General features: G+C 38.8%; 1 protein-coding gene across 1 annotated transcript in view; it reads right to left on the minus strand.

Annotated features, from left to right (window-relative positions):
* The window catches only part of dnah5 (dynein, axonemal, heavy chain 5), a 240,506-nt gene that overhangs the window by 18,911 nt on the left and 206,671 nt on the right, over positions 1-14,924 (minus strand). Inside the window, exons 81-86 of the mRNA XM_061914766.1 lie at positions 11,232-11,477; positions 10,189-10,408; positions 9,018-9,223; positions 6,096-6,299; positions 1,485-1,700; positions 381-593 (exon numbers count right to left, since the gene is read on the minus strand). Coding sequence (XP_061770750.1) covers positions 381-593; positions 1,485-1,700; positions 6,096-6,299; positions 9,018-9,223; positions 10,189-10,408; positions 11,232-11,477 — 1,305 coding nt within the window. The remainder of the gene's footprint in view (positions 1-380; positions 594-1,484; positions 1,701-6,095; positions 6,300-9,017; positions 9,224-10,188; positions 10,409-11,231; positions 11,478-14,924) is intronic.

Genomic DNA, 14,924 nt, shown 5'->3' on the forward strand with positions numbered 1-14,924 from the left:
GGTGCTTGCGGCATTTTGGTTAAAAAACACTGTTACCCTAAGTTTGACAGCCCTAATATTTACAAATAGACACAACAGTAAAACTGTAATCTGTGAATACTCGGACATACATGGACAACATTGAACCAAACATAGTCCCCACAATGCAACACTGCAAAGGCCTTTTAAGGGATGTCCAATCAAATTTGTGTTTTTAGTCTCAGTAGCATTCAGAAAATAGTCTAATCCAGCAACATTCCTGCATTGTTTGCAAACAGACAAAAGCAAAAACAATATAAAAACAATAGGCTAAAAATAGCTACATAACTTTGTTTTTGTTTTTATCAATTATGTAATGAAAACATAAACGTTTTTTATAGCGTAACCTGATTTCAACAAACCTTCTTCCAGCGTAGAGGAATGCGTGCGTCGTACATGCAGTCCAGGGCGTCTCGTAGGTTCTCACTCATGATGATGGTACCATCGATCGCCAACTTGAGATCAGTCAGGGTGCTTCGGACCAAAACTATAACCCTCCGCATTCGGTCTATTTCCTGACGAAGGAAGATGTTCATTGGCTGGAAAGCTCCCATCTTCTGGAGACGCTCTCTCACCTGGTGAGTTTATATGAAGACAAAATGCTAACAAAGCATGTATAAAGAGATGGATTGTTTATCATATAGTTGCAGATGGAATGTGACACACCTCAGTCAATTTAAAACACAATCGTTTTCCTAGATTCATTCCAACTTCCATCCATACATTTTCTACCCCTTATTCCCTTTTAGGGTCACGGGAGGCGCTGGTGCCTATCTCAGCTACAATCGGGTGGACTTGTTAATATTAATTTAAATGTGCAATAAATAACACTCTACTTGAACTCTTCAAATCTTATGTAAGTAGGCATAGTCAGCAGCAGGGGCCTTATAAAGTTATTTATGGAACACCTCGATCCCTAAAAATTATGCTCTCATTGTGTTCTGCACAGACATTTGATTCCGTGGCTCAGTTTTCTTCCCTATCTTTTCTGCATTTATAACCTTCTGATATACTAACCTGGGAGAAATAAGCAGATAACGTGGTCATGCACAGGACATGAGGTTTCTATAGTTACTACGGTTTGAAAGCAATAAGGTTTATTCTTTGTATTCAAGGTTATTTCTTAGCATATTCGTCATGTTTTTATCATGCAAACCAGTAGATGCATTTTTTTCTCTTCTATTAGTTCTTCTGCTACTGTGGCAAATTCAGATTTTAGTCGTACAATTCCACTATTCTATTTAGAGCATTGTTGTGTTCCTAACACACACACAGCATCCAAACAACACCCCACCCGTGTGTCTCCATTTACCCACCTCTCCACTAAGCACGCTTAGCACCCGTGGAAGGTGAAGAACATTACTCTTGATGCTTTTCTCTACTGAAACACCACCCCCAGGCATCACACGGGCATCAACACACACACGCGCACACACACCTACACACACTAAGTCACACAGACTTACTTCAAAAGGTACATAATCTGCAGGCAGTTTCTCCAGCATGTCATCAGCCAGCCTGGACACCACCGCCTCTCTGGTCTCCCCTCCACCCGATGAGCTATCTTTAGGCTGAATGCTGAGAATTGTGTCCAATACGTCCTTTGACAATTTACTTTGGTGGCTGATGTCTGCATTCGGGTGCAAACCAAACACCTCTGGGGTGTCATAGGCTGGGAGACTCTGTGAAAACAAACAAGTTATTTGACCTGAGGGTGCCTTAAAAATGTATCTATAATAAACATTTACACATTTTAGACCGTGCCTGGTAAGCATCTTATTCTGGATTGGTATCCCTTATGGGTTGTGCATAACCCTGTCTTTCCCTTGATCATGGTTATGTTTTTTAATCATCCATCAATCCATTTGCTGTTCAGGGTGCCCCAGATGATCTCAGGAGAGGTGGAACTTTTACACAGTTTTAGATTAATCTTACCCAAATTGTACAAATGTGCTTGTCAGTCTCCTAAAAATACACTATATTGCCATAAGTATTTGGCCACCCATCCAAATGATCAGAATCAGGAGTCCTAATCACTTGGCCCGGCCACAAGTGTATAAAATCAAGCACTTACGCATAGTGACTGTTTCTTCTAACATTTGTGAAAGAATAGGCCGCTCTCAGGAGCTCAGTGATTTCCAGTGTTGAACTGTCACAGGATGCCACCTGTGCAACAAATCCAGTCTTATTTCAGTCATTTTCCTAGCTCTTAAATATTCCAAAGTCAACTGACGGCTTTATTATAAGAAAATGGAAGAGTTTAAGAACAACAGCAACTCAGCCACCAAGTGGTCGGCCACGTAAACTGACAGAGAGGGGTCAGCAGATGCTGAAGTGCATAGTGCAAAGACTTTCTGCACAGTCAGTTGCTACAAAGCTCCAAATTTAATGTGACCTTCCAATTAGCCCATGTACAGTACGCAGAGAGCTTCATTGAATGGGTTTCCATGTCCAAACAGCTGCATCTAAGCCATACATCACCTAGTCCAATGCAACGCGTCAGATGCAGTGGTGTAAAGCACCTCGCCACCGGACTCTAGAGCAGTGTAGACGCGTTCTCTGGACTGATGAATCACACTTTTCCATCTGGCAATCTGATGGACTGGTCTGGGTTTGGTGGTTGCCAGGAGAACGCTTCATTTCGGTCTGCATTGTGCCGAGTGTGACATTTAGTGGAGGAGGAATTATGTGTGGTGTTGTTTTTCAGGAGTTGGGCTTGGCCCCTTAGTTCCAGTCAAAGGTTGATCAGCCATTTTACTAAAGTGTTACAGACACTGTTTGTAAACCATTAAAGTATGTAAATAAACATTTACAGAATCTTTCTCCGTAAATAACTCATTTTGCAACTCATTCCACAACGTACATATCTGTGGCATACATATGTTTTCCTTCCAAAATTTAGTGGGTGCGGCTTATATACCGGTGCGCGAAATAGTCCAGAAAATACGGTACTATAATATATGTCCAACATGAAAATACGTCTTTCATTGTGTGCATTTTCTTGCCTTTGAGTCATTTCAGAACCACGAATGCCCTGGTGATGCGATCCACACAGAATTAAGTGTCAGTATGTAAATGTTTGTGTTGTCTAGATTGCAATTCAGAAAAGGAGTGACGGATTATAGATGTGTGCTGCTGGTTTAACACATTGCACACAGATAGGGCCATGATAACATGAATTACAGAAAAAAGTTTAAGTGGGGTGATGCCCACTGCTGTGTTGGATCCGCTTTGGACTGGACTCTTGCGACTGTTCTGGATCCATTATGGATTGAACTTTCACAGTATCATGTTAGACCCGCTCGACATCCATTGCTTTCCTCCTCTCCAAGGTTCTCATAGTCATCATCGTCACCGACGTCCCACTGGGTGTGAATTTTTCCTTGCCCTTATGTGGGCCTACCGAGGATGTTGTAGTGGTTTGTGCAGCCCTTTGAGACACTAGTGATTTAGGGCTATATAAGTAAAGATTGATTGATTGATTGATATGCACGCGAAATCATCATTTAATTAAGGTGGTCTGCACCACTTTACAATTGCACACACAGTGTTGGTAGATCACACGTAACACACCCACTCATAAAACACAGTGAACCCACACCAAACAAGAATGACAAACATATTTCGGGAGAACATCCGCACTGTAACACATTATAAACGCAACATAAAAATTACACAGAATGCTATGCATCCATGACTCTTTCAGGCTATATTATACACCCCCGCTAACAAAAACAAAAACACGTTTTTATGAAGCATATCTTACTAAACTTGCTTGTATATTTGTGGTATTAATTGCTACTTACATTTTTTTAACAAAATAAGTTGGCTAGTGCACAATAACTAAATCAAAGCAAAAACTACTCTTAAATCTTTAGTTTGCCCTCAAAAACATCCTTTATCCAGAGACTTACTCCCTGAGTTTGTAGACAATAACAAAAAAGACCCAAATTAAAAATATCGATGTAATCACTCTAATATTGTTTATATACAGATACTATATTAGGAAGTATCGATATCTGGTTCGATCACCCTTCCTTTACATTGAAACTTTAGTGGTTAGTTTCTTGTGTCGTCCTGCTCGGAGTGTGTGTGTAGCATACTTTAGTCATTTATTTGCCTCTAGTCCTCCAATGATAAAGAGGAGGATACTTGGAGGAAGCTCCGTTAGTTTTGCAAAAAAACCTGACTCTATGTACTTAGGATTAGTAATATCTTAGAAGTGTTGTAGTATCTTCAGCACTCTAGATAAACAACACGTTCAAGAAGTTGTTCTAGGAAGACACACATCCTGCTGGAATTCAAACACCTCCCGCATGTCTGGACAAAGAATTCGTAAATGTAACTGTCGTCCTGAGCATGCATCCCTTTTTGAGGGAATCGTTCTCATCAGTACAATCTATAGACATGAAAACACTGGGACACAGCTGCGCAAAGATCGACTGGGCTCGTCAGCTCATCAGCCGTTTAACGATCAGTTAAAGGCAAATATGGGGCCCGACTTGATCCCATAATCGGGATCTGGATATGTCTAATTGAGCCCAATGGAAACTGGTCACACTATGTTGCTGTTTGCATATTTGCCAACCTGCAGAATTCAATAAAGCAGCCATCTATTTTTTGCAGTTAACAAATCTGAGGCATAACCTCTAAAATGTTCAGTGTACACTTATATTATGCCTCTATTTTGGAGAGAAATTGCTTGAGTGTATTATTTGCGTAACCCTTTCCATTGTCTTCAAGTGCCATTCACAAAACAACCACTTCACTTGTTCAGATTCCGGTGATGTATTACTCATCTTTAACCCGAAAAAACACTTGACTTAAATTTGACCGAACACTGAACATAAAACAAATGAAAAAGTTCAAGCTTAACAGGTTTTAATAATGCATTAAGCAGTTATTCTCTCCATTTTAGTGACTATTGCAACAGTTGTATTTATTTTATGCGCTCCATGAAGGCCAAACATCCTTTGGAAACACAGCAAAATCAACAAGCTACCATGGGATACAGAGGATCAGGATCAAACAAATGAAAACTTTCCGGTCTTTACCACAAAGATATTTTGTGAAAACCGGTATACACAGGTGACACTCATAAATTAGAAGATCGTGCAAAGGTTTGTTTTTTCCAGAAATTAGATTTACCAGGTGAGACTAATATCTGCAAGGGCTCATAAGATGCTACTCAATATATTTCAAGATATTAGTTCTGATAGCATTTTGATGATTATTATTTACAGCCTATAAAAACCTTGAACTGGAAATCTCAGAAAATGTGGGGTTTTCAAGAAATGTAAGCCATGATCATCACAACTAGAACAAATAAAGGCTTGACATATCTTTCTTTTCATGTAATCACATCAGTTTCACATTTGAATTGCTGAAACCAATGGACTTTTGCATGATATTCATATTTTTTGAGTTTCAACTGTATATTATTATACAGTATATTATGAACAATTTCAACCCATAGCTCTGTCAAGCATCTACTTTGGCCCAAAAACACTTCTTATGAACAAATTTGTCGTGGTCTAGTTTATGTCCAAAACATTTCTCACACCTTGCCTGTTCATAATATCAAAATCGAGAGACAAGTCGACTCATTTAACAAGAAATGTGATGGATGATTCATCCAGCCTTTCATTTGCGACAGGTGTGGACAAGCACTTACAGATAGAAACGGACTATTATAAGGCATTTTGTCTGTGAGAAAAGGCTTTAAAAAATATGTATATACTGTGTTTCAGTCCTGTGTGTGTTTGTGTGAGCGTGTGTGTCTTTTTCATCCTCAATTTGGGAGGTTGAACTTGCAGGGCCCATGGCAACCCTAAACATCCATCATAATGAAACAAGCTTTAATGAAACTAGCTCAGGAACTGCCCGAAGCATACGCACACAGCAGTGTAGCGCTGATATAAATCATAAATTATCTGTAATACAATGAATAGACTTGCACTAAATCTGAACATCACATATAATGGTTTCAATCTGGAGGGCAGTAAAATGTAAGTTTTACCTAAAGATGTCACTGACAGTTGGCAAGAGGAGAAAGTAGAAGGCACAAGGGACCTTACCTGGATATATGTAAGATACTGCTCAATATTTAAACATCTGGGAATGCTGTAGTCTCTATAGAAGTTGAAAGCAGGTCCGAACATTTCCTCACTGAACCACACTTTGGCAAAGGTGTTGAGGAGACGCTTGTCGTAGTCATCTGTCACACGGCCGCCATACTGAATTTCTCCAATCATGTAGCGCACTGTGTTCCATGACACGCCCTGAGAACAAGTGACATGCAACCACATTAGCACTAATTTACAATATTTATAGTTATTACTGACTGTGCGATAACCAAAAAATAATATGCGTTTGATCTGTACACGCGCATAGTGACAATAAAAGGTATAACATTTTTTTATTTTACAAAAGCACTGTCAATATTGATTAGTATGTTGAAATATATTCTCCTCAGAGCCAGCTTCCTTTGCCTTTTGCATACCAGGGATTTTTTTTTTTTTCCTGAAAAGTAATGGTAAATGGTAAATGGGTTGTACTTGTATAGCGCTTTTCTACCCCTTTATTAAGGAGCCCAAAGCGCTTTGACAGTATTTCCAGATTCACCCATTCACACACACATTCACACACTGATGGTGGGAGCTGCCATGCAAGGCGCTCACCAGTAGCCATCAGGAGCAAGGATGAAGTGTCTTGCCCAAGGACACAACGGACGTGACTAGGATCGTAGAAGGTGGGGATTGAACCAGAAAAGTATCACACTGACTAAAGAAATATACCAAAAACAAACAAGGCTGGTTCTCAGGAGGATATGCTTTAAATAAAAATGTGTGTAGATCTCCCGTCCAAAGGCAAAACCCAGTGACTCAATTTTGGTCAAAACTGAGCTGATAATAATTTTGGAGTTCCTAGGTGATATGCTTTACATTAGTGTATGCGATATTGTAATTTGTTCCGTAAGTAAGCTGTTACGCGCATGGCAGGACCTAGCAACTACCACATAACCGCGTAGATATAGCAGAAAAAACTAGTATCTTAAGGGACCAATCGGAGCTTCTTTATCAGTCACCTTATTGTCTTTAATGAGACATTTGCACGAATGGGGGCCGACGGTCAACCTGATTATGTGATATTATGGCACGATGGGATATTTGGAAGATTGGCCCAGGACGTTGCAAGCACCTTCATTAAATGTATTGTTCTTGATTCTTCCCCTTGCATACTCTTTTGGGCAGATAACTGTGGAGGTCAACATAAAAACTGGACGCTGTACACGGCTCTTGCCCAATGTGCAAACGCAGAATGGGGCCCACCCGAGATTGTGATAAAATATCTGGAGAAAGGGCACACATTCATGAGAGCAGATTCAATCCATGACTCAATTGGCAAGAAAATGAAAGCTCAAGAAAACATCTATACGTTTGATGACCTTGTAGATCTTTGTAAGACAGCATCAAGATAGATTGGTTTTCCTTTGTTTTCTCAAAATTAGCTAGAAGTGAGTTACTAGGTTTTGCCTTTGGACGGGAGAGATAGTGATGCCCAAACTTGGGCCCACAGGCCAAATTGTTACCGTCGTGTCATTTTGATTGGTCCACCAAAGGGTGGCTACCAAATTTAATGCATATTCATACTGACCTCTTTTAGGCTGCACAATCACTGTCAAAAAGTCAGTAGATTTTACTGTAAAAACCTGGCATCTCAGTCGCCAGAAATGTACTGTAAAATCATCAGTACAAACAGAAACATATATTTTAAAGTAAAAAAGTAGCAGCTCAATCGACAGAATTTAGCGGTAAAAATGAAAGTGGTGCTGTTTCTCAATTTATAGAAATGATGAAAAACTGCCTATTATTTTTCATAAAATATATATTTTTTTACAAGCTAGCTAGTTGCGTTTGAATTTGAGACCCCTGCTCTACGGTAAAGTTGAGACTCGTTAACGCTCTGTGGAAAAGGATAATCTTGGTCACGTCCTGTAATGAAAACCTCTATGCTTCAAAACTTGGCATCGTCTAATCTGTCTGGGTAATGTCTGGATGTGATCGGGTGAAATATCTGGGAGGAACTTGTTACAGAACAACACATGGAAACCTGCAGAAAATTACCTTTTTAAATTTTTTGAGGTTAAAAATGTACATAAAAAGCAGAGTTGCATATTAACTGAATTAGGCACACAATTTATATCTATGCATGGCGGTGTGAGGCTAAATTCCTCACTGGTGGTGCTGTGGCATGGTAAAAATCGCTGTTTGGCCTGCGGACCACTGGCACATTTTCACTTTGGCCCTGTTTGTTTACATTTCTCTTTTATTTCTCTTTGCATTTCGGCTTACTGGACCCTAATTAGAAAAAAAACTAAGAATCATCTTTGGATTTGTTGTACTTAGTTCATAAGTACACAAATGTGTACTTCATGTTTAGTGACATGCTGATTCTTATTTTTATTTTTTTTTTCCAAATTCCATTGTATGTTATACTCTTCCAACACCACCAAATGACAGTATAAGTGTCCACATCAGTGGCCATAAGACCCCAATTCAGTGGTGTACACAATTTTGGAAATAAGAGCTAATAGGTGCTGTCCATGCATGTGGCCACTAAGCCTTTAGAGTTAAAATCTTTTGAGCTGCGGTATTATTCAAATAAGGACACATATTACGTATGTCCAGCTTAGGTGCTATTGTGTGCTTAGCTGTTGTGTAGCTGCTCCCTCCTGGTAGCCTACAGTCTACCTTGCTTGCCTTTTGGAAATTACTTCCCTAAAATACAAGAAACAATTTAACTTATGTGCTTATTGGAGGACATTTGGAGTTCAGTGCATGTCCACCTTTACACAAGTTAACACGCTGCAGGACTGCTTGTATCGTAGCTTATATCTGAGATGTTAGATCCAAGCCGATATGGGACCATTATTGATATAGATATGGGATCGGGACACCTTTATTTACCAATCCTTATGTTTGAGACAATGTTCCTACCTTTTTTATGTCCATGTCATCAAGGTGGTTCTGAACAAACTGCACAGTGGCGTTGAAGTCTGCCTGATTGAACTCATAAGGAATGTTCCATCCCAGGGGGCCGTACTTCCTCCTTTCCTGTACAGTGCTATGAAGAAAGGCCACCCCATACAACATTGGCTTCCACTGGGCCAAATTACTGACGTCCAAAAGGTCTTGGTTTATACCTGTCAAGGGGAATCATAGGTAAACGCATGAGCTGCAGGTGTAAAATTGGAGTCTTACAGAGCAAAAAGCTTTTTACAGTTATTATTTCGGAGTTTGACAGCAGCACAAAAAACTTCCCTCATACAAATCACACAATGGGTAATTGTTTTAGTGTGGTGAAATCTTTTGAAACTGCAGGTCGCTTACTTCTGCGGAAAATAAATTAGATTTTGCTATCAAAAAGGCACAAAATAAAGGCCGTTGCCAAATACGATGTATGTGGTAAAATGGGATTTGAATAATTCTAGGTGCTCAGGGTTTCTAATATCATTAAGAATTGAAATGTTCTACTAAAACCAGAATTAAGGAGTTGAAGATAAGCATGCAGCAACTGTGGGTATCTTTTTCCATCTTCAGGCAAGAAGAGACAGCCAGTTTGTAAATATTAATAATTTTTTGTCTTCATATTCAAACAATATTCACAAGCTTGTTTGAAATTTGAAGAACCGTACATGGTGTTCAAATGTAATGAATAATTCTGCAGGATGATTATATGATTATATCAAAACAATATTCAATTGTTTGTATAGAAACATGTTTCTTCAAATTTCTTCAACATAAAAACACTAAGCTCCAACAAGGCAAAAAAAAAAAAAAACTGGCTCTTTGTACTTCTTTCTTTTTCCATCTAGAAAATATGTGATGGGGGTTCATGGTGGCAATTAAGGCAGACCTAAAGACCGCTTTTTTTTTTTTTTCCAAAAGTATTTAACTACAAATTAAAGTGAAGCAAAAACTTTACATCAGCGTTACAAAGTACGATACAAGAAACCGAGCTGATTATGGTAACTACTGCAAGTTAAAAATGGGAGAATCCACGGAAAGCCAGACTTAACAGGGAATGCCCACATTTAAATGTTGCTTTAAGATAATATTTGTACCCATGCTACTACTGATTGTTCCGACTCATAGGAAAACAAAATACCTCCATAGGTCCTCTTAAGCCCCGCCTTCAAGCCCTGCGGTGGTTCGTTAGTGAACTTGATTGACATTTGAAGAAGAGTGATCGGGAAGTGTCTGTGGACCTCGGTCGTCATCCACAAGCGAAAGCTGTCGTGGACAAAGTCTGTCTCTGTTACTGTCTGCATGAGCTCGTCCATGAAGTCCAGACCCAGATGGCAGTTTTGAAGTAAGGCCCAGCCACCCTGAAGAGATTGAATAATGTGTATGTACATGAATTTAGAATATGTAATTAATATTCCAAAAGACATATTCCAAAAGTGTATTGTATAAGTTCACAGCACAGAAAGTAGCTGTTGGCTTTCCTAAAAGTCACTTGAAGTCATTAGATGACCCCATCACCTCGTTTGCATAACTGTTTGCAAATGACTTTGTAGGAGAGAGGAATAACTTTGTTGGAGAGACAAAAAAGTATGTTTAAAAATGCTTCATATGATTAGAACTGTAAATCAACTTGTTTTCTGTTGATTCTCAGTTTGTTTTCTCCAATTTTGTTCTGCAATGTTGAATGCTTCAGTATAAATTTGATCAAAAGACTATAGGGTTGTGATATTTACGACCGAAGCAATTTTACTGGATCATTAACATGAACGATAGGATTGGAAACTGGAATAACTTATTTTAACATGACATGGAAGTAAAGAAACATTTACATTCGAATCTTGTTCTATAAATCAAGCTGGAAATATTTTCCACATTCTATTTACAATGTGGGTCTCTTCTCTGCTTTGACTGCAGCTGGGACCACTACGTGAGGCTACAGTCAACATGACTGCCTGTAAGGAGCGGCTCACAGCAGCACCCGCAGCTCGTTGAGGACATTTGCTGCAGAGTGATGTGTGCTTTCATGTCTCCAAAACATCCAAAAAAGTCTCTAGATTTGTTGCTAGTCGGTTTTGAAAAAAAAAAAAAAAAAAATTGTCGCAAGGAGGAATTGGAAAGTTGTCAGATCTAAAGATAAAGTCACAAAGTTCGCTGAGCTCTCAAAAGAAAGGTAAAATCACTTACATTTGCCATGTTCTGCTGCAGAAGTTTGCGGGCATGGACCTCTTGCCCTTGTCCCATGGAGACATATCTGGTCTCGATCTTCAGCCTTTTCCCCAGAGCAATAATGGAATCGGTTGGGTCAGAACCCATCGACAAGAAACAGATGAGAGGCGTGCGTGAGTCTGATTCCTCCCAAGTCTTTTCCAAGTCAAGAATGGCTCCTTCAGTGTACTTCTCCCCCATTGCATCCATGACGTACTTACGGGCCTGCAGGAGAGGATGACAGTTGTGTGAGAGAAACGAGGCAAAGACGTGCTCGGACAATGCAAGACCTTCTTAAAACATGTTTGCTTTGAGTCGGAGTGACTGATAAGTGAAAGGTTCGATATTTAGTTCCTTGCTCTCCAGTCTTTTCAGTCAAACCATAAAACTCTATTTCAGGCTTAAAAGTAGCATACAAAATCAAAAAGAAGAGAAAAGGGTCCACTAACCAAAAATCCTCTGACAGAAGTTCAATAAAGAAGCACCCGTTGTCTGTCTTCAATTATTAAAAAGCTTTGGACAGCAGAGATATTAATGTAAATTAAGAGATTTTTAGATACTTAAAAAAACTGAGTCTAATTAAATTTCCAGCCCTCCAGTCCCATCTAGAATATTCTGCTACTGCTCTGTTTTTTTCACATCTGAGTTATTTAACTGTACATAATTCTGTGGTACATGACCTTTTAAAGCAGGGGTAGGGAACCTATGGCTCTAGAGCCAGATGTGGCTCTTTTGATGACTGCACCTGGATCTCAGATAAATCTTAGCTGACATTGCTTAACACGATAAGTAATGAATTATTCAGCTGGTAATCACAGTGTCAAAAATAACGTTAAAAATACAAACCGTTCTCATGCATTTTCATCCATCTATCCGGTTTTTACCGCACCTGTTCAAGAAGTCGGATTAATGGTAAGAAGTATTTTATTTATTTTTGGTTAGCCTCAAAATAACAATGTTATTAAAAAAAATAAGAGACATATTGTACTCTAAAAATGTTGATATTTCTTAAAATGCACGCATGTAGTTGTATTCAGTGTTAAAAAAAAAAATATATATATATGGCTCTCACGGATATACTTTTATAAATATTTGGCTTGTATGGCTCTCTCAGCCAAAAAGGTTCCCGACCCCTGTTTTAAAGTGATGCAAGTGGCACTGAATCTGTGCCGGGATTTTTATGTCGCGTTTGCCTGTTTTTAAAATGATCTGTGTAAATAGGTTTTTCTCACACTCTTTTAAACGTATTTACAGAGGAGTATGAAGTGTTCAGCCGGACTCAAAGTAAAGACCTCAGCTGATTACTACTTTGAAACTTTATTGGAGAAACGTAGAATAAAGGTGGAAGTACACAAGTGGAATGAAGGTAAATGACATCAAATATTATTTATGTACGTTATTACATGTTATGAAACTAGTTAGTTTTTCAGACATTAAAGTATTTTTTATAATTTTAGATTACGGTATATGTTTCTTAATGGGAAAAGACATTAAAGTCACTTGTTTATTAATAGCTATTACATGAGCAAGCAGGCTAGTGCTAGTCGGTCCATAGGTTTATCAAAATGTGATTATCAATCACGGTTTTTCAATCATTTTAATTTAACACGATAATACTAACCATAAGGAGTTTTACCGCAGTTATTATTACCATTTATCGTTCAATCAATCAATCAAAGTTTGTTTATATAACCCTTAAAGGGCTATATACAGTAAATGTCTCAAAGGGCTGCACAAGCCACAACGACATCCTTGACTCAGAGCCCACATCAGGGCAGGAAAAAACTCAACCCAATGGGATACAATGAGGGACCGCATATATCCAGTCCATAGTGGGGTAGCACGTAATATCGTTATAAGGGATGATGTTTGATGAGAAATTATTGAGTTTGAGACCATTTTCAAATCCTCTTATCGAACCGATTCCTTATCGATTCTCTTATCGAATCCAGATCGGTTGTTGTGTATGGAAAAAAAACACAATATTTGGTTTAACAAAAGCTCACTTTTATTTTATAAGAAAAAAATAAATAAATATTGACTGTTGTTTCCACCCTAAAAAAATAAAATAGATATTGACTGTTGTTCCCCAAAGTATATTATGTGGGATTTTTCAGAAAAACAAATATATACAGTTACACAAAAACAACCTGTCTCTATGATCACTATAAGTGTATAAATAATAATATTGTTAAATAAAATCAGGCCCTTGGGCACAAAACTGAAAATAATACAGCTCTCCAAAACTATATCTCTCCATACTAACTACACGCAGCATGACACTAAGAACGCCACAGTCATCAATCAACAGTTCTTCTTCCAAAAAATTAGCATGTCTGCTTTTTCAGGATCAAGTTTGACCCTCTCTTCGCTAATCGTGTCGCCAGCAGGTTAAAAAACATGTTCACTTGGCGTGGAACTAGCTTGGACACACAGATAGGTTTGATGACATCCTCCTCCAGTCTGTATCCAAACCTTCTGGGGTCCATCAGTGTGGCCTCCTCCAGGAATAACTGCACATCCTTGTCTTGGAGGGAAAATGAGGGACAGACATAGCATAGAATTAGGGGGAAATTAGCTTAATGGTAAGACTAGGGTTTTATTATGTCTTTAGCATATCAGTATGTGGAAATAAATTATGGAATGGATTAAGTAATGAAGATAAACATTGTATTGCTATTATCCACCTTAGAGGTTGTTCAAATTAATAGTGCTTACAAAGTACCAAGAAGAATTATGAGAAATACTTTCAATCCTATTGAAAATAAGATATTCTTCATCTCAGTATATCAATAATGACTGAATTAATTAATTACATATTACAAAACTGTTGTATGTACTAATTCACAGATGTTATTTTATTATAGAAAGATCAGTAAAAGATGTATATATTCTTAAACTCTCTGAAGTGGGAAAAGTGTAGGATTAAATAAGCTTTACTTCTTCCTAACCTACTCAGTGGCCTAGTGGTTAGAGTGTCCACCCTGAGATCGGTAGGTTGGGAGTTCAAACCCCGGCCGAGTCATACCAAAGACTATAAAAATGGGACCCATTACCTCCCTGCTTGGCACTCAGCATCAAGGGTTAGAATTGGGGGTTAAATCATCACAAATGATTCCCGGGCGCGGCACCGTTGCTGCCCACTGCTCCCCTCACCTCCCAGGGGGTGAACAAGGGGATGGGTCGAAGGCAGAGGACCAATTTCGCCACACCTAGTGTGTGTGTGACAATCATTAGTACTTTAACTTTACTTTGACTTTACTCCTTTTCGGACATGATGTAAAGTGAAATGATATGACACTGTGATGCGTTATGCTGTAAGTGTCTTCATGTACAAAATAAACTAAAGAAAGAAAGAAAGCAGTAGTTCATTAGACAGACCTGCAAACTCTGGAGTGGTGTAGTATACAAGATACCGTTAACGTTATCAAACACATACAAAAAGGCTAACGGTAAGTTAGCCACTGACTATGCTTCGGTAACGTTAGTATAGCTAACATTACTGCAGTCCTGGTTGACATAAGAGGTAATGTTAATATGGAAATTAACTGGCCACAGTTAATTTTAGTTACTCACCGGCTCAATCACTGGAACTGGGGTTGCAGGTTGAAGCAGAGGAATCGGGGCGTGCTTCGTCATCTCTGTTGCTGCTTCTCCACACGTCGAAGACAC

The sequence above is a fragment of the Nerophis ophidion genome, linkage group LG11 (assembly GCF_033978795.1).
Source record: "Nerophis ophidion isolate RoL-2023_Sa linkage group LG11, RoL_Noph_v1.0, whole genome shotgun sequence".
In the NCBI taxonomy this organism is placed as follows: Eukaryota; Metazoa; Chordata; class Actinopteri; order Syngnathiformes; family Syngnathidae; genus Nerophis; species Nerophis ophidion.